This window comes from Notothenia rossii (assembly GCF_949606895.1).
Source record: "Notothenia rossii genome assembly, chromosome: 1".
Taxonomy (NCBI): domain Eukaryota; kingdom Metazoa; phylum Chordata; class Actinopteri; order Perciformes; family Nototheniidae; genus Notothenia; species Notothenia rossii.
This window is the reverse complement of record NC_136912.1, coordinates 19,634,772-19,654,995: the sequence shown is the minus strand read 5'-3', so window position 1 is coordinate 19,654,995 and position 20,224 is coordinate 19,634,772. Positions and strand designations below refer to the sequence as shown.

At 41.7% G+C, this 20,224-nt stretch overlaps 1 protein-coding gene across 3 annotated transcripts in view; it reads left to right on the top strand.

Annotated features, from left to right (window-relative positions):
- The window catches only part of rab11fip4b (RAB11 family interacting protein 4 (class II) b), a 62,048-nt gene that overhangs the window by 18,659 nt on the left and 23,165 nt on the right, over nucleotides 1-20,224 (top strand). The window contains exon 5 of one of the 3 annotated variants that reach the window (XM_079679375.1): nucleotides 11,453-11,654. In XM_079679375.1, coding sequence (XP_079535501.1) covers nucleotides 11,577-11,654 — 78 coding nt within the window. In that variant the 5' untranslated portion in view covers nucleotides 11,453-11,576. Of the gene's footprint in view, nucleotides 1-11,184; nucleotides 11,655-20,224 lie in introns of those variants that run through there. The other 2 variants (XM_079679374.1, XM_079679376.1) reach the window with 2 other exon arrangements.

Below are 20,224 nucleotides of genomic sequence, written 5' to 3'. Positions count from 1 at the left end.
ACCAGTGTTTGGCTTAGTTGTTTAATTAAAGTTTTGAAAGACTTTCATACACACAGTCTGGAATAGAGACAAGGCCCAGCAGAGTCCCACCAATGACAGTGAAGGGCACACGGCCACCCAGCAGACATGATTATCCTGTAGCTGTCCGCTGCAAGGGAGGACTGCTAATGAACAGAAACATTGCTCGTTCACATCCTCTTTATTTCTCTCCCTCTTTCTCTCCCTCCCTACATCACACTTGCACATATGAATTGCCTTTGTCCCATGATCTCGCTCACTAGCAATGGCTATAAGTCTAACACAAGACCGACTCTCACTTGTTTCTGTTGTGCCGTCCCAAGTTCATTCTTTATTCATGTATGTCCTTTACATATGCATTATTATATTCCCACACAATCTTGCATTTTTTACATTAATGCCGTCATTGTTCTATGTCTTCAACTACACAATATTTCTTCTTCCCAACCTTTCTTATGTCACCCTTATTATCTATTAAAGCCAGATTGTAGTGCATCATGACGCACAGTAATAAACCTTCTGATAAAAGAAGCCCTTCATTTTGATTTGATTACCTCAGCAAATCCCACCGTGCTTATGATGTAGTGTGTTTGTTTAAATGTGTGTGTCCCCGGGCTGTTTATTCTATCTTATGCAGAACAGAGTTGCAATATTTAACTGGTTACAAACTCAATTCAAGGCTATTTCAAATCTTTTTATAGCAACATTCATACCGCTGATATGAGAATATTATATCATGTTACTTTTCGAGCTTCAGGCCATGTTGTGAGGAGAGTTAGCGTTTGAAAGAGAGCTGCGATGATGGTGACGAGCAAGGCTGGAGTCAAGGAGGAAGCTGAATAGCTTGGTTTCAAGGTAGCTATTTCTGATGGGCCTCTCAAACTAGACATTGTGTGAGTATACATGACCTTGAGCTGGCCGTCAATCTCTCTTTCAATCAGTGTGACGTCCAGACTGTCAGTGAGTGGACACACCTGTCAGGAGCATCTGGATGCACACACGCGCACACACACACAAACACACAGTAAATCAGTCAAACCAAAACCAAGCAACAATACAGCCAAACGGCACACTGAACATTTTTCGGAAACAACATTTTAAGTGAGAAATTAGCAATGCGGCAACAGAATCTTGATGAAGAAAATTAAGTGTTGAAAGTTTCAGACAGAAGTTGAGCATAATTGTACCTACCAACAAAAAAGGCAGTGGTTTATACCTGGCCTTGTTGCGAGGGCATTAAGCATCAATCTGTGAAGGGATAAACCACACTGTCATTCCAGGAAGAACAATGGCATCAGAAGCCAAAAAATAAAAATGTGTTTATATTTAAAGCCGTAGTACAAGGAGAGGGAACAAGGAAGTGAGTCATGTGATGTTGTTACTGAAGGACACTATACCGTTTGTGGACATGCAGCAGTCTTGTCCATCTCAGCTCAGCATGTGCATGTGTGATCTCTTCTGGCCCTTTCTTTGTTTGATGACACCTCTCTTAACTCTGCTTTGCCATCACATTTAGCCAGTTATTTCCAAACTACTTCTCTTTCTGGGGCTCTCTCTTCGTTCTGTGCACGACAGAAGAGAGTGCAGAGAATGCAAACTGGCAAAGCTGCTTAGTGTCATTTCTGCAAAGCCCAGAGAAGGAAGTGTAACAGCGCAGAGTTGTTGCAATGGTTAACATGCATCTGCAGACATTTCTCTTTTTACACTCGTCTATATTAAGAACCGAATCAAATGTGTCATTGCTCACCAGTGGATGTACACTCAAAAACACACACGTGTCATCATCACAGCTGAAATTAGACATTGGTGTGTATTTACCCAGCTTGATCTCTTGTCCACGGGTTTCAAATACCGACGTTTGGGCGATGGGATGATTCTGACGCACGGGGCTTCTTTGAGATACTATGTGAGACGCACCAGGCTTTCATCGAACCCCAATGTAAACTCATCCACATCAATTACAGAAGCCTAAAGCCGCATAGATAGTTTTAAGAGCGAGAACATTTGTGATTTTTTAACTGATGTTACATGAAGCTATGTTTTTGATTTACATGACGTTACATCTATAGTTAAATTCTTGTTATTTTTAAATCCAAACCTTTGTTTCTGTTTTTCTAGTAGCAAAATATGACGTGTAAGAACTCGCCTATGTTAATTTACCAAGCCAAAGTCATGTCCAACACGCATAATTATTGTATTAAAAAGCAATACAAAAAAAAAAGACCAAAACTACAACAGTTGCGCCATGTCTCTGTCAGACTGAACCTAAATTACATTGCATTTAGCTGACGCTTTTATCCAAAGCGACCAAATGATGCCGTGTTTGAAAGTGTCAGAAAACTGAATCACTTTGACATAAACAGCATTCATTCTGTCTGCTACGTAGTCTGCGAAAGTAAAGAGTCTGCTTTTTTTCCGCTTTACTTTTGTTCCACCTTTTTACCCAGTATGTCCTCAGCTGCCGGCCTTGTGAGGGCTGCAGACAGGAAACTGGAATGCTACTTGGCCTTTGTGGTAGAGGAAAGAAACATCACAACTATGCTATCAGTGTGCCCTGAGTCTTATTACATACACTACTTAACTCTCTCTCTCCTCCTTTCTTCCCTCCCTCCCTAATTTGCTGTCACTCTCCTTTGTCCCTTCCCACTGTTATCTCCCTTGACCAGTGCTAGAGGTCTGGGCACATCTCTGCTGTCTGTCTGTCCGTCTTGTTATCCATAATTAGTGTCCTGACCCAGTCTGCCTGGTTTACAGAGGATCAGTTGAATTGCTTGCAACAGCACCATTGCCCCCCCACTGCGCGCTCTCTCTCTCTCTCTCTATCTCTCTCTCTCTCTCTCTCTCTCTCTCTCTCTCTCTCTCTCTCTAAATCTGAGCCAGCATTTCTTCTGTTGTTCAAGGCCAGTGTTTGAACCACATTCCCCTCTTCACTGCCCCTCTTACCATCCCCCTCTCCATTTTCCAACTTTACTTTCTTTCTACTTAGCTGCTCATGTTTTTTCCGGGCCTTGCCTGATTTAATCATTGATTTTTCTCTAGCTCTTTAGATCCACTCAATCCGATTCTCTCACTCGCACTTTTCTGCTGCTTTTCCTCCCCATTTTCTCCACTAGTTTTCAATCAGTCTACACTTTTTTTTCAGCATTACTTCCTTTCATCTTTCCTCTTGGCTTCTCTCTTTTTTCTCGTTTACCCCCTCATTCTCTTTCTGTTTGTTTAATTAGGTCGCTGATTGTCCTGTGATATGTGGACTGAATAGAGAAGCTGTCACAAGAGCTCAGTTCTGGATCAGCGCCTCCTCCTTCTCTCCCTTCATCTCTCTCTCGTTCTCCCTTCTTTCATAAACAACACAGATATAATCAAGCATGCTCCCATTCATAGTGGGAGTCATGGCATTGCACCACACTTGGGGTTGATTCACCAAACTGACTGGAAATTACCTCAAGGGCCACAAAGCTTTCAGGAACTGCATTGTTTTGTATTGAGAGAAAATGGCGGTTAAACATTGTTCTGACACCAGCTGTGAGGAGAGTGACTGAAGAACATGTAGCAAGTTAACAATTTCACACACATCTGTTGCCTCCTCCTCAGGGTTACAGAGCAGCCGTAAAGGACGTTTTACGCTTGCACAAACTGTTTCAACAGGTGTTTCAGCAGAAACTGTATCCTTCACAGTGTCATGACTAACGCAATAACTTATGAGCTGGCTCAAATCTTTTTTCCACACAAACAAGAACTGCGAGTGAAAGAAATGCGTCATCTTGGTGTGAATGTTTACCATGGCCAACTTCCTGTGTCAGCACCCAGGTGTCTTTAAACCACAACACTGCTGCACTGCTGTGTGTGCAATTGTTATTCTTCAAAATAAAACACTGTGGTTACATTGAAAAATAAATTGCTGCACAAGTTATCACGTTTTTTTTTTAATAAGGTTGTTATTGCTTCTAATTCTGCTTTTTTTTTTTTTAAGTTACTGCAGTTTGTTTGTGCTTCATACAATGTATCTGTTTTTGGCAATTTTCACTAGCCTTGGTTATAAAATGGTTTCGTTGGTTATTAAATATCATGCCAATTAAAAGAATTGGCAAAAAAAAAGGCTCAATTGTGTTTGGGAATAGTTGAGTTGTGTTTTGTAGTCCCCTTGCCTTGTATTCAAATACCTCTCCCACTGATTTGTATGCTTTGCCTGTGTTTGTTCATCTCTTTGCAAAGTGCACTCATATTCCATGACCTTGCTCAATAACCTTCTCATGCTTCAGTGTTTTTCCTCCTGTCTGTCAGGCTAATTAGCAGCCATTGTTTAGCTGCACTGTTGCGGTTCAGCTCACAGCAAGTACCCTTTCTGCCCACTCTAACCTTTTAATGCAGGAAGTGAAAACCTCCATTAAACCCTGAACATCCTTCAAAGGCTAAGGCAAATACACCTGGGTTTTGTTAGTTTGGTAGAAAAACTCTGACGGTTGTTCTAACACAAATCTTTACACTATTTCTTTCTCTTCTTTCTATTCTCTCCTTAATCAGACTTTATCTTCCTCATTGATCCTGCTGTCACTCGCTGTCCCAGTGGTCTGTTAGTGTTTTGATAGGTTGATGGCCTAGGTTGTGTATTGATTATCAGCCTTTGATCTGTCACTCGTATGTTAACCAGGCCTGACCTCAGCATGCTGACGGAAAACTTTCAGTGTGTTGCTTACACCTCTGTTCGCAATCCATGTTTGTTTCTTTTAAACATGACAAACACCAGCTCACCACAGTATTGCATTGGCTAATATCGACCTAAATGGATGATCTCAGATTGTGATGGATGTTCACTGGCTCATAACTGACTCATCATTAGTTTGCACATAATGGAGACATAGGCACATTCATCACACCGTTCATATCTTTACCATGCATGCACCTTTGAAATTACACCAAACATTGTTCAGATGCAGCCAAAAGATGTCCTTCATCCGTTATATAACAGCTGATATTCACATGAGAATAAGAAGGAAAAGAGAACATGTGTTATAGTTGTGATGACTGGGGAAATAATGCATTTCAACTGCAGTGGAGCGCTCTACTACACTGTCACTTGCTTCATTGTTGCACACGCTATACTCTCTCTGTGTGTGTGTGTGTGTGTGTGTGTGTGTGTGTGTGTGTGTGTGTGTGTGTGTGTGTGTGTGTGTGTGTGTGTGTGTGTGTGTGTGTGTGTGTGTGTGTGTGTGTGTGTGTGTGTGTGTGTGTGTGTGTGTGTGTGTGTGTGTGTGTGTGTGTGTGTGTGTGTGTGTGTGTGTGTGTGTGTGTGTGTGTGTGTGTGTGTGTGTGTGTGTGTGTGTGTGTGTGTGTGTGTGTGTGTCAGTCAAAACTTTGTCAGAGTACATTGTGTCCTTCCAGAAAAAGATGCATTCTCACCACGTGAACCGCAATCAATACTTCCACAACTGTGTGTGAGTTTCCCCTGCAGGCAACACTAACCCAGTAGCCTGGATTCACTCGTGTTACAGCCATATAGTCACCCACATATATCTGTGTCCTGCCTGCTCATTCTTTATATATTTCACCTGCAAACTTGTTAAAAAAAAATATTCTGTGTGTTACGTTACGACTTAGATTTTAGTTTGACTACAATTCTGTCAAACCCTGTTGTTACGACCTTTTGTCATATGTATAGCAATATTGCAATATATAGCGGTTGTGGCTTCGATCCCAGCCCGTGCAGTCAACATGTCGATGTATCCTCGGGCAAGATACTTAACCCTGAGTTGCTCCCGATAGCCAACTGGGTGTGATTGTGTATGAATTACATACACTTCCCTTGAGCAAGTGGTACTGCTCTGTATGAATGAGATGTGAATGGGTGAATGACTGGTAGTATGTAAAGCTCTTTGAGGGGTTGAAAATACCTGATAAAGCGCTATATAAGTACAGTCCATTTACCCTTTCCTGAAAGCAGTAGTAGCAAGAAATAATATTTCATAGGTCAATGCAATACTGTACTAATGTTGCGTGCAACTTCTCTTTGTTTTGTGCTGTATTCTAATGGTGTATATTGTTGCATGGATTAAGCACAACAATACATCTGAGGAAGTTCCGTTTCGTACTTTGGCTTGTGTGTATTTATATCTCTGTTGTTACTGCTGTGGTTGTCTCTACATGGTACACTGTCTGTGCATTCCCTCATAATATCGTAAAACACAATTGAAATGTCATATTGTGTTTCTATTTCTGTGCTCTGTCATTCTCTTCATTTGATTTTTATATATTTCCTCCTTCACCCCATGCGTCCTTTCCTCGTGTAAAATTAATCTCCTACATTTTTCAATCATTCATAGTGAGACTCAGTTATTCATGGTCTCACTTTTTCTGTCGGGCCCAGGGTACTCAAGATGGCAAGATAAATGCAGATTTCTGCCTTTTCAATTCCTCCCTCTCTCACTGACTTTCTCTCTCACAGTCTGTCTGACCCCTCCTCCCTTCTTCTGCATTTTCATTACGGGGAGTTTAACAAAGTTGTGCAGTGAGTTCTGGCATGTTGTCACATTTTATACTTATTCATCATTTAAAAAAGATTCAATCTGAAAATGTTAACGAACCCATTCTGAAAACCTGAAGCTAGAAATGCTAAAGACTCGTGGCCGAACTGCTGGCCTATAGTTTGAAATAAAATATATTTGAATCAGGTATTTTTGTAAACACTCATCTTTGCAGTGCATACATGTACATTTCAGCATACATGAATCTGCATTTGAACACGTTTCTTATATGACCCAAAAAACTAGCAGATTTTTTCCAGAATCCAGCAGTTAGTCGGTAGTATCCCTGCCTCTACTCTCATCTTCCTCTCTCACTCTATCCATCTCTACCCCCACCCTCTTCCTCTCTATCATTCGTCTTGCTGCATTGCGAACCCCAGCAGCTGTGGCAGCGACAACTCGCACATTTTTTTTTTTTTTTCTCACTTCTCTAGGTGTGAATGTACTTAAGGGTGTAAGAGTGTGTGCTTGTCCTTGTGTTCATTAATCTTTGCAAAGTATAATGCACATTTCTAAACCACCATCCCTCTCTTTGCCCCCTTCTCTAATGAATCCACCTCCTTGACTTTACATTACAGAGAGTAATGTCATAATGTTTTTCCCTCTCTGAATAGCATTAACATAACTGTGTTAACACTTTGTGAAAGCACGTAATGAAAACCTGGCCCTTGCTCCATAACTGTGTCGCCGTCTGAATGAGGCAGGTAGACATGAATAGAATTGTAAATGGCTTCTTTGAAAAAGGGGGAAAAGGGGCCAGCCCTCTAACAAATTGCACATAAACAAATAGCTGCCGGCCATTGGCTGAGCCCCTGCCAACCTCCTTTAAAAGTGAAGGAGAAAGAGAGCAGGGCACAGAGAGAAAGGAGACTGTTGGAAGGGTGCATTCCTTTCCACATAATTAGGTTTTATTTGGATCTCTGCTTGGATCATATCTCTTTCCTCCTCTTCATCTTTCTCACCACTGCTCCCTCTTCATCTCATCATCCATCAGCATAACATTACTTACATTAAGCATAATCTGTGGCGCTTTGAAACCCACTTCATGAGACACAGAGATTGGCTGGCATGCAGAGTATGAGTCATGAAATGAACACTGAAAATGTGTCAACAGGCGGAAGAGAGAGAGAGATAGATAGTAAGAAAGTAATTACTAACATTTCCTTGTTATTTTAGCAGTATTACGTTTTGGCTGGGCTGCTATACGACTATGCCAGAGGCGGCTGAAACCAGTTACTGGAACAAGGCACAAGGTGATGAAACCTGAGCTAACACTGTACAAACAAAATCTCAGGAAACAGATTCATATACCCGGACATTTGTATCATCATTATAATTACAATATAGGTCAACATAATATTAAGACATATACAGCACATCATTATTTTCTATCTATAAGCAGCCAGAAGTTGATACAATAAGACAAAAATAAATCCACAAAATGTACAATAACTATCATCCTTCTCTTTGTATTTCCAGTAGCAGACAGACCAGAGGGAATATGTAGTGATGGCTGTACAGAGCGTGATTTATGTCTCCACAGCACGGGGAGCCGCTCTAACAAATATAAGTAGGACAACTGCAGTATGGGAGGCAGGGTGTTCTCAGATGACAATATTAAGGCAGAGAGGATCATAACAGCAGCTTGTTCAGTAAGAAAATATCATCCAGAAAAATAGCAAATATATCTGAGGAATATATGGCAGTGAAATGTAATCTTGTGAGTGATGAGTCCTTAGTGTATAAACACACACACAACAAAGTGAAACAAACAAACAAAAAAGAAAGATGACTCATTTATAGTCCAGGGTTTCCCCACCCCACATTAAGGCACATCTAAGCGTGCTTAAAGAGCATCTTGCAGGGTTTTTTTTTCCCTACATTTATGCTTAAACTTGCTTGAAAATTACAATTAAAAAAGTAAATGTAGGATTTGATATGTTTTACGAGACATAAGGGCAGGAATTCAGAGGGAAAGGAGCTATTTTGAGCTCTGCTCTTAAAAACTGCTTTTTTTTAAGGTCATACGTCAAACGCGTCATATTACATCACAAAGGGGAAACATCTCCGCTCTCTGACCGCAGGTATAGTTAGTAGTTGCGTTGAGTTAAGCGGTTGTGTTTTAGTGAGCTGGTATTTTTCGGTAGTTTTACATTGTATTTCACCATTTGTAATCATGGTGCAGTATTGTGTTTGTGCAGGTTGCACAAATAACAGCCTGTCAGGACATCGAGTCCACAGTAAAAAGGACCGGAGCTAGCGTTCGTTCTTGGGTGCCTTGTGCATCCACCTCCCTGCAGCACATACTCTCCACAGCTTTATCAGGAAACCATATTACTTCTCTCTCCCCCCCCCCTTCGCTGCTCTCTCTCTCTCCCCACACCTGCTTTCCATCAAGCCATTTACAACGGCATATCAACGGAGGCTCCACAACCTTTCTCCGCCAGATCGTCAAGTATCAGCCGTATCTTGCGTCTCCCCTCCGGTACACAGCACCGTAGTGTGGAGTTGCATTAGGTAACGCGAGATACGGCTGATACTTGCACATTAGTTTCTGTTATGGATCAGTATCAACAGTCCTGCCAGTAACGTTACTATATTATCAATGCTACTTTAGTTATAGCCTGATATATGATAGCTAACTTTACAATGTTGTGATGTGACGTTAGCTAACATTCTGTAGCTAACGTCGGTCACTCACCAAGATAGCTGCCCAGTTCTCCACTGGTTCTCCTCACACCACAGCTCAATTTCTCTCCGATGGCCGTTATTTCTTCTAATCCTTGGCTGCTCCTGGTCTCTTGGACGCCTAGCAGGCTCATAATTATAAGGTTGTGGTCCGTCATATGCATTTGAATATTCATGTTCAACTTCTTCTGTGTCTTCTGTGTCGAAATTAGCATTGGGATCCATGTTTATTAATACGTTACACCAGTCGCTCTCCCCCTTGTTTCCCCCATGTTACGTCACACGCGGGAGGTCACGTGCCGAGGCTTTTTTATGCGGAAGTGAAAATGTCTTACAAAAACGACGCCAGATGTCACTGTAGTGTATATTTCTGTATATTTTTGGGAAAATCTAGTTTATTCATCATTTTCCTACACATTTATTCACAGGTGTCTTTAACCTGGAAGTTGCTCTTTAAGTTATTTCATGCACCTTGCCCTGACTCTTATGTCAAGTATGTAAGTGTTATTAAGAATTGCTAATGTGTTGCTACACAACGTTATCGCCTGCCCGATAATGCTTAGTACAAAACAGCTACATTCAGGTCATATAATTGTCTTATTTCAAAGAGGGAAAGCGACATACAGAACTCAGCCATATTCAACAGTGTTTTAAGATAAAAACAAGCTACATAGTAAAATGCTAAATAGCTGACTGTGATTAACCAACAGTAGTACCACAATTAATAACCACATTACTGAGCTCTAATTAAAGGAGGCCTGAGCTCTTCAGTGCTGACTCCAAAGTAGTTGTATGACTGATCATAGAGTATGGTCAGCATCCAACTAGAATATAAGCAATTTAAAAGATAGAGCTGAAGAGAGTGGCAGCTGAACGAATGATTGAATGACTGAACAATAAATAATGTTAACCATTATAGAGAGCCCACAGAATAGATGTATAAATGTATTTAAACTTCTGTAGACTCTTTGAGCTATATTGAAAATTAAATGGGAAATACATTTGCAACCTTTTAATTTCAACTTCCCAGGAACCATGCTAAGTGATTCATGTGTACAGTATATTGACCACGGTGCATTTCTGCAAGGATTTCAGAAGATTTGAGGGATTAAATCCACTGAATCATATGATCCTAAAGTCTCTTACAGTGGACGATTACATTCAATAGTGTTATCCAACAGTACATTTGCCAAATATCTATAAATCTTTCAAATATCTTTCTTAAATAATTTTCTCTAAAATGTCTAAAAACAGTAAAACACCTTTATCATGTATTAAAGTCCATTTTGGCCTATTTTATTGCCATATAAATACCATGCAATATTTTGTCTCACCAACAGTCCCAAAGATATTATTTTTAATAACATAAAAGACAAAAAAATAGACTTTTATTATTGCACAACCTGAAACCAGATTTTGGCAATTTTTTTACGAAAAACAATTTATTCAAACACTGCTCCATTATTGACATTTTTGCAGATTAATTTCCTTCAAAAAATATTTGGCTTGATACATCTTGGTGTCTTTTCCTCTTTTTAGTTGAGTGCAGTAAAAAAACAAATGCTTCAGCTGCTTCTCTGTCCCCTCTCTCTCTAAACTTCCATCTCTTTATGCCTTTCCATGGGACGAACCAGGACATCTTGCCCATCTAGTAGAATCTGCTGCATCACTGAAGACAAACTGTTTCAGTTTAAGTGACAAGCATCACCCCCCCCCCCCCCCCCAACCTCCTCACAGCCCACACAAGCACCGGCCTCTTGTCCGGCCGAGACACACTGAGGCAGGCAGGGCTTCATATGCAAATACAGCCTGAGTAGGCGGTGGCAAGAGCAGAGTGTGCAGCAATGTGAGGACTATCTCAAGCCCCGCCCACATAAGCCAGTTGCTAAGCGACCGTCTGCAAGAGGAAGGGAGGGGGTAGGAGGGGCCATGAATTCAACAACTGTTGCCTGATCTGAGCTCTCACTGTGTGAATGCAAGTCAGCCGGCGAAGCAGTCAGCGAGAGAGGGAAAGTGTGTGAGGTGCAGAGTCTGTGTGTGTTTGTGTGTGTGTTTGTGTGTGTGTTACAGAGAGAGAGAGAGAGAGGCAAAGCCAGGCAGCCGGTGCAGCGTTTTTAAAGTGAACGATACATCCAGCTCCATTCCTCTGCCTCTGTTTGGAATATACCACTAACAAGGACTCACCCTTTGGACTATCCCCACTCTTCCTCCTCCTCTTGCCTTTGAAGGGAACACCTGTGTGTGTGTTTGTGTGTTTGGTGTGTGTGTGTGTGTGTGTTTGTGTTTGTGTGTGTGTGTGTGTGTGTGTGAGCCAAGACAACGGACTTAGCCCCGGAGACCAGGGAACAGTGGATGACTTCAGCGCATGAGGGTTTTGCTGCTGGAAAGAGGGGCGCTGCTCACCATGGACTCCCCTCACTTGTGAACGGGGTAAGCAACCAGACTGCACCCTACCAGGGGAACAAGCAAGGGGGTGATGAAAGATCACTTTGACAGAATGAGAACAAAACAGAGAAACGGCTCCATAGAGAGGGAGAGAGAGACGTGAGGGTTCAGTGAAAGAACAGCGTAAACACTAAGAAGGCAGAGATAGTTTATATGTTAGGGGGTGAGTTTAAAACTGGGCTAGTTAAAGGGGGGCTTCTATTCTGCAGGGCAGAGTCCATTGTCTCCCTGTGTGTGTGTGTGTGTGTGTGTGTGTGTGTGTGTGTGTGTGTGTGTGTGTGTGTGTGTGTGTGTGTGTGTGTGTGTGTGTGTGTGTGTGTGTGTGTGTGTGTGTGTGTGTGTGTGTGTGTGTGTGTGTGTGTGTGTGTGTGTGTGTGTGTGTGTGTGTGTGTGTGTGTGTTGCATGCATGCTTGCATGCATGCATGCAGTTGACCCTGCCTCAGCTTCCCTATCTGTCTCGCTCAGCTGTGGGTGTATGTGTCATCCTCATCATCACGCTACCCTGTCCTGTCTCCTGTGTTCTCTCTCCTCTCATTGCTGTCTGCTCTCCAGTCTGCCTCTCATCCTGTCTCTGCTCCTGTCGCTGCTGGCCCTGTTGCGGTTCAGCATCTCTCTGATGGTAATGGGATTAATTGGAAACTAGGGTGGCTGCAAACAGAGGAAATGAAAAAAAGTGAAAGAGATCGAAATAAATGTTTTGGGAACAGATATAGCATGTCCAGGTTCCGATCAATTGGAAAAGATAGCGTTAATATTGGAACAACAGGTTTTGTTGTCTGGACTGGGGAGAATGATATTTGGAAACATGAGGAAGTGCAGGCTGCGATGTGTGTTCAGTATTTTCAGTATTAATATTCAGTTATTTAGAAAATGTAAACTTTTCTTCTCTACAACTGTACTCCAAGTTATTTCACTGTGTTTATTTAGTTCATAGTACATTTAAAAAAAGAGGAAATATATGCCATAACTATCACAATATGTTTTAAATCATCCACACTGAACTTGTAATGTGGATAAAAGCACTGAGGAAGGATTTATTAAAATTACAGAAATGTGATTTACTACTTGACAGATTTAGAGGTAGGAGATCATCTAAAGTAAGCCACTAAAAAAACGCCAGTTAAAAGATTGTCTTTCTGACTGTGTCCTCATTTAAAAATATATATTTAAATGCAATGTAGATCAGAATTAGGACATCTATATAAATGAATTCAAAGAGTTGTATATAATAACCCTGTTACTTGCTTTCCTCTGTGCTAAAAATAGGAGGGCAAGGTGAGTTTCATTTGTATTGTGAGGATAATAGCAACACATGACGTCAGGCGTGCCCTTTGGAATGCTCCCGTTAGGTGACTGGACATAACCTAATGAGATTTACTTCTTCCGCCGAGCAGGACATTCTCTGTTAATTGTCCTGGGCAATTAACAGAGCCCCGGCTGAAAATTATTCAGCCGAAATTACTTGGCTTATGGTTAATAAAGATTACCATAGTGGCTTTTTACAGTTGATGTATTCAGCTTCCTAAAACAGTATTGACACTCAGCCAAGCGTCTTCCAGAATACCAGTGTGAACACAGGACTAGAATAACTAGATTAACAGTTCTGAGCCGCACTGGATGAATGAGAGCTAATCTGCCAGGAGTTAAAGCAGTCTCTCCTTTCTATGAATTCTGTCATACTGTACACTGAAAAGAACAACTAGACAAAACATCATTACGTTAACACAACAACACCAGTTAACCTGAATGCACTGTTGTTAAAGAGCCAGATATATAGTGTCTCTGGAAGTTCGTTTTTCGACCTATTATGAAAAGGTTTAAATAAATTATTATTGGCACAGAATACCAACATTTGAATTCACATGCAGCTGAAAGAAGCCGGACCACCTGCTGAGGGTCCGCCGCTAACCACTCTGAACCCTCCCATTCAACGGCCGATAGCAAACAGTCGCTAGGGAGAGGGACAAAGAAAGACTTTGTTTTCTCCTCACTGGACACAAGTTTGATGACACGTAGAGGACAATAAACACCCAAGACACAACACACTTTGTCTCTGAGACGATGGACTTGAACAATGAATAAGACTAAGCATCTTCAGTGTTTGTGCTGCTACGTACAGAATTAGTGCTCCTCCTTGAAGATGAGTCTCACTTCTCTTCTTGCAGTTCCTTGGAGGATGATTGATCGTTTGAAGGAAATATGACTAAATCAGTTAACTGTTGATCTTAAGCCATTAGTCAATCCACTCAAAACTGAATTAGATTAGAAGAAAAAAACAAGTTTGAAGTCAATTATCAATCAAAATTAGTAGAAATATTCCGTTTCCAGCTCCTAAAATGTGACGCTTTGCTGCCTTAATAGTTTATATCTCTATAGATTAACACTCTTACATGTTTGTGACTGGACAAGCATTTTGAAGATACTTTGGGCTCTGGGAATATGCAAGAGAAACATGTCACAGTTTTCTGATCCACATTAATCACAGTAGCAGCCATATTGGACTGTATTGCAGTATTGTTGTTTGCTAAGAAACAAAACACACCCCTGACTTTGGTTTGATTTGTGGTTCAGTTTCCTTGTGTTGATGTGAAGCAGTAGTTTGTTTTGTTTAAACATTCTTAGGCAGTCGTGAAACACTTAAGAGTTCAGAACAGGTGGTTGGCATGATGCAGAGAACAAATGGACTCACACACACACACACACACACACACACACACACACACACACACACACACACACACACACACACACACACACACACACACACACACACACACACACACACACACACACACACACCTGCCTACTTCATGTGACAGCTTCTCTTAACTAAACTTCAATATGTCAGTGGTGCTGACATCTAACATCCTTTTAACCTAACAGTTTTTCTCTGTCAAGCATTGATAACATAGCTCTTTGGTTTAACTTTTGGAACAAATAGTGCCGTTTTCTGATATCACTAACATTGACTTAAAGGGGACCTATCATGTAAAATGCACTCTTGTACATCTTTTATGCATGAATATGTGTCCCCGGTGTGTCAGGGAACTCACCAAGTGTCAGAAAATACAACCCTCTCTCTTTTTCTCTATACCCAAATCTCTAAAAAAAGGGTCTGTAACGGATCTGATACAGACTGATCCAGATTTGAATTATTTTCTACGTCACAAAAGGGGTGCTCTGCTTAGTGGTCAATTATCCACCTATCAGGGGAATGAGAGGTTGGACCACGGCCGGCCATTGCCGCTCGAAAGCGCTGGAGTAGTACATATGCCAGGCCTGTAAGAGGCGCTGTAGTCTGCCACAAAAGCAGCGAAGAAGACTTCCCGCGCATGGTTGCCATGGTTGCCCTTCTGTTTATTCTCCGCTGTGGCTCTTTTTCTCCCTCCCCGAGGCAAGCGTTTGCGCCTCCTTCTTTAAAACAAATGAATGATGACTCTATATAATCATATGTAAGGGATAATGTGCAGCGACGCGGTCATTATGGAGAAAAGAAAACCGACAGGCTGATCAGGAGCCCGACGCGAAGCGGAGGGATCTAGATCGGCATGATTACACGGCTTATTACACGGCCATATTCTCAACAAAGTAACGATATGACTCCCAATATTAATTGAAATGGTTTTATGGATTCAGAAAATGATTTTATTGATTTAAAAAATAGTTGTATGTATTGATTTAAATTGACATGCATCCACTAAGAAAAATAGTCCGTTGTTACTGTTTGAACTAACGTAGCAACGGCAGGAACTGCTTCGATCGCGTTTTTGAGGAGCTTTTTGATTACAGATTTGAAAACATCGTTGCTTGCTTTAAAAGTAGCACAATTCATTATTTAAAACCTTGGAAAGTATCTAGATATCCCTGCCCTAATGCCAAAGTAACTGGCAACTGAATATGTACCGCCGTTTGATGTCCATGTCTGGACCGCTGCATAAAAAGGAGTGAGAAATTAGGCATGGCTAAAATGCAGGATCTGTTTAGTATTTTGAAAAAAAAAACTATATTTATATACTTTATATAGGTATGGCCTTACAATATATTGTTCAAATATAGCATGATATGTCTCCTTTAATGTTGTGTAATCAGCAGCAGTCATTAAGATATGCTTTGTGATTGACAAGTAATAAAGCTAATGTGTCTTATGTTCTCTGGGACATTTTTCTTTCTAATTACAGGTGCATTACATTATTATTAAAGAATTAAAGCATTATTAAATTGATTCACACACAAAAGACATAACAACAAAGCCAAAGAACAGTTAATTCTCCGATAATCTCGAGATGTATTTCAACTTTTATATACCCACCCACCCACATACACACACATTGGGATTGAAACACCTGTAATGATCTTAACTAATGGCACTCTGTTTTTAACCACTAACCTTAACTGCCACTATTACCTTATTAAACTATGTCCTAACCCTAATCTAAATGTCACCTTAAAATACCCCTTGAGGAAGTTAAGCACATCTTTTTATTTTTCCAGGACCTGCTCTTTTCATTTAGAAGATTCAGACATAGGAGAGAAAACACAGGCAGTCCCACTGTTTCACCTGTTGGGTTTCTCTCATGTCTCTAACTGGGTTTCATTGAGAAAACCTCCACAATGTCTCCAGTGTGCCGCTCCAATCCCTCCCTATATTGTCCTTTGTCCAACTCAGCATTCCTGGTAATTCAAGCAGCTACCTGCTTAGACTCAGGTGGAGACAAATCTGTGTGTGTAATGTTTTTATATATACGTGTAGTTGATTTTGTCCAGCTGCTTTAAAAGGCCTGTTGTTGATGTTTTACATACAGTTTTGATTTAAAGACTGGGAGGAATAGAGACTTTTTCATGATAGGCAGACTGGTGTTTTCTTTTTGGTACAGTATTTCAGCTGGTTGAGTATTCGTCTCATTTGCCTAAAGTTTCTCACAGTGTTGACTGATCAAAATGGTCGTGAAATATGAGTCATTGCTTCCGCTTTGAGTATTGTGTGAGTGTGTGTGTGCGTAGGAAGAGTATTGCTTACCATGGGAGCTGATACAGACACACAGGCAGAAACATGCACATACACACCAACAGAGTGTTTACACTGCCTGTCATGTATCGAAGCAATGAAAGTAGGTGTGGTTATCATCACTCAACAACTGGAGACTAATTGAAGTTAATATGTTGACATATGTAGGCTTTACAACTAATCATTATTTTTTATTAGAGATTTGTCCTTTTCGATATTGTCCTGGGTTAACTGTTTACTGTTGACCAAATGTCAGAAAATAGTATAATTGCCAATCACAATTTCCCTGAGCCGGAAATCAAATCTTCAAGCAAAATTTCAACAACAAAATTATGTAAAGTGGACCGATCATGCTATATTTGAAAAATATATTGTAGGGCGGGCCATACCTATACAAAACATGTCTGAATTTTTTTTTTCAAAATACCAAACAGATCACCCATTGTAGCCATGCCTCATACTGCTCATACCCCTCTTTTGAAGCCATGTTAGAGAAAGGCGGATTTTGGGTCCTTAGCTTGAAAAAAAAAGAAAAAGGAGGTGGAGCTAATGCCTGATCAGAATTCTACCGGAGATAAAGTTAAATTCTGCTGAGATAAAACGCCATCCTGTTTAAACCACATCAAAGATTATTTCTGAAACAGTATGGAGCTCAAATGCTTTTTCTGTTGCGGGTTTATCACAAGGTGAGTTCCTTTTTTATTTCCTGCTTTTTAAACACATGCTCTTCAGTACAGGTTAGCTCTGAGTGTTAGCGAGGCTTGCTAATGTAAACAAAGACGAGATTACGTCCAAAACACGTCAGGCATTGTTTATGATAGCAAGTTTCTGTGGGTCCGCCGACGTCACAGCGGATGGACACGTCACAGCGGTTAGAAATCTGTATCCGCTCGTTGTACCCCCGTTTTAAAAAGATTTGGGTACAGAGGAAAAGAGAGAGGGTTTTATTTTCTGATGCTGCGTGAGTTCCCCGACGCACCGGGGACACATATTTATGCATAAAAGACATCACAAAGTGCATTTTGCATGATAGGTCCCCTTTAAATTAATATAAAATATGAAAGAACAAAGCAGCACATTTTTGTGTTTAGGCTTTAAACATTATTGAAATGCTTGAGTATTGGTTTGAGCTCTTGTGTTGACATTTGTGAATTCCTTTGAAGGTATTGGAAGCCTCGTAGGCCCTCCTGTCCCAGAGCCTCTTGTTCCCCACTGGTGGGATCTGAGGCTCAGAATGACAGGAGCACCCACTGGTAACAGAGTCAATGCTGAATATCAAAGCAAAAGCATTAAATGATGACTATAAAGGTGAACATTTCTGTGGTGGCAGCACTCGAGCAGCTCAGGGTTTAGGGGGGTATGCGAGGATGAAATGAACAAAGAGAGAGATAGATATGTAAAGCCTCTGCAGAGAAACGCCTCTTATCTCTGGAGCTCGCTCCGACAAACACCAGCAGAGAGACGGCTGTATCTCTCTCCTCGCTCTCCCTTTTTCTTTCTCTCTCTCTCTGATCCATCCTCTCCAAACCCCCTTTTTCAGCGTGTCCCCCACGTTCCTGCTCACCCTCCAACCTCTTTACTGCTGACTCACAGTGAATCAAAGCTGGCGATCGATCCTGTCGATGTCATCGAATCCCTCCCACGCTGCTGTAGCACTCCATCTCTGTTTGGTCCGCCCTTGTCTTTTGCACAACACTTGTTTCGTGTGATTTGTAAAACAACAACATGGTTACTGTCCAACTAGTTATACAATAAATACACAGCAGGAACAACAACCTTTATAATCCGTATAATTCCTTGAATCTAGTTTTGCTCAAATGACAAACCACAAATATGCTGTTTAAATATTTCAAGAGTGTGGCCCGGAATAACGATCATAGTTCCCTTAAAGACTTTAATTCTGCTACATGGAAGGAGCTTTAACTTGTCAAATGCAAGACATGTAAAAAGGTTTACAACCGGATGATACTGAACAGGATACGGCACGCCATCGACCCTCACCTGAGGGAGAACCAGAATGGCTTTCGAGAGGGGAGAACGACCGCAGCCCAGATCTTGGCGCTAAGGAGAATGATCGAGGAGGTGAAAAAGGATAACCTGACTGCTGTACTGTGCTTTATCCACTTCAAAAAGGCATTTGACTCGATCCACAGAAGCACAATGGTGAAGATCCTTGAGGCCTACGGTGTCCCTCCCAATCTACTCCGGGCAATAGAGACCATGTACGCAGGAACAAGGGCCAGGGTGGTGACCCCAGATGGCAACAGCGAGGAGTTTGACATCCTGGTTGGGGTAATGCAGGGGGACACCCTGGCCCCCTAACTCTTCATCATGGTCCTGGATTACGCGCTCAGGAAGGCCATCAGTGGACGAGAGCAGGATCTTGGCTTCACTCTAACACCAAGGAGGTCGAGACGACACCCCACAGTAGTCCTGACAGACCTGGGCTATGCGGACGACATCAGCCTGCTCTCCGACAGCGTGGAGCAAGCACAGGAACTCCTGAACAGAGTGGAGTCAGAGTGTGCCAAGGTTGGCCTTAGGCTAAACGCCAAGAAAACTGAGGTTATCACCTATAACATCTTACCGGAGCATCCACCTCTGACAACAACAGAAGGCACTGTGCTTAAAGAAGTCAAGGACTTCAAGTACCTGGGCTCATGGGTCAACTCAACCGAGCAAGATCTTAAGGTGAGGAAGGCACTTGCATGGAGGGCCCTGAACGGCATGACCAGTGTATGGAACTCCAACCTCCCCCGTCAAATCAAACTCAGCTTCTTCTATGCAACGGTAGAGTCTGTTCTCCTCTATGGCAGTGAATGCTGGACCCTGAAGCCAACCCTGCAAAAGTCTCTAGACGGATGCTACACCAGAATGTTGCGAGCAGTACTTAACATCAGCAAGAGTGTACATTTAACCAACAACATCCTGTACGAGGGAATACCAAGGGTGAGCGAGAAAATTGCAGCCAGGAGAATGAGACTAGCAGGACATTGCCAAAGGCATCAAGAGCTGCCAGCCGGCAAATTGGTGCTGTGGGAACCAACACACGGGCATCGGTCACGAGGACGTCCCGCACAAACACACGTGGACGTACTCAAGAACGACGCAGGAGCACAAAGTACCAATGAACTGGCCAGATGTATGGAAAAACCGGGATGACTGGAAGCGACGATGGAGGACTCGTCTGAGGACAACCTAGAGAAAGAGGACCTATTTAGCATATAACTTGCATCAAGAATTATCTTAACTTCATTTATAGTTATGGTTTTATTGTTTTATGGCTGTATTCTTTGCAGTGTTTTTTCTAGATAACAAAAATGTAGGTTTTGATTTATGAATGAAACTAAATTAGACACCCGTAGGAAACCCCCTCTGCTGATGGTCTGGCAAGTTCACAGCCATCTTCTCCCTCTCCTTACATTCAGATCGATGGAGCCCTGAAATGCATCGTCATCCACATAATTCTCCGCTGTGCCAGAAGGGCAGATTAATGATTTGTTCAGCACTAAAGCAGTATCGACGCTCAGCACTCAGCGCAGAGTAAAG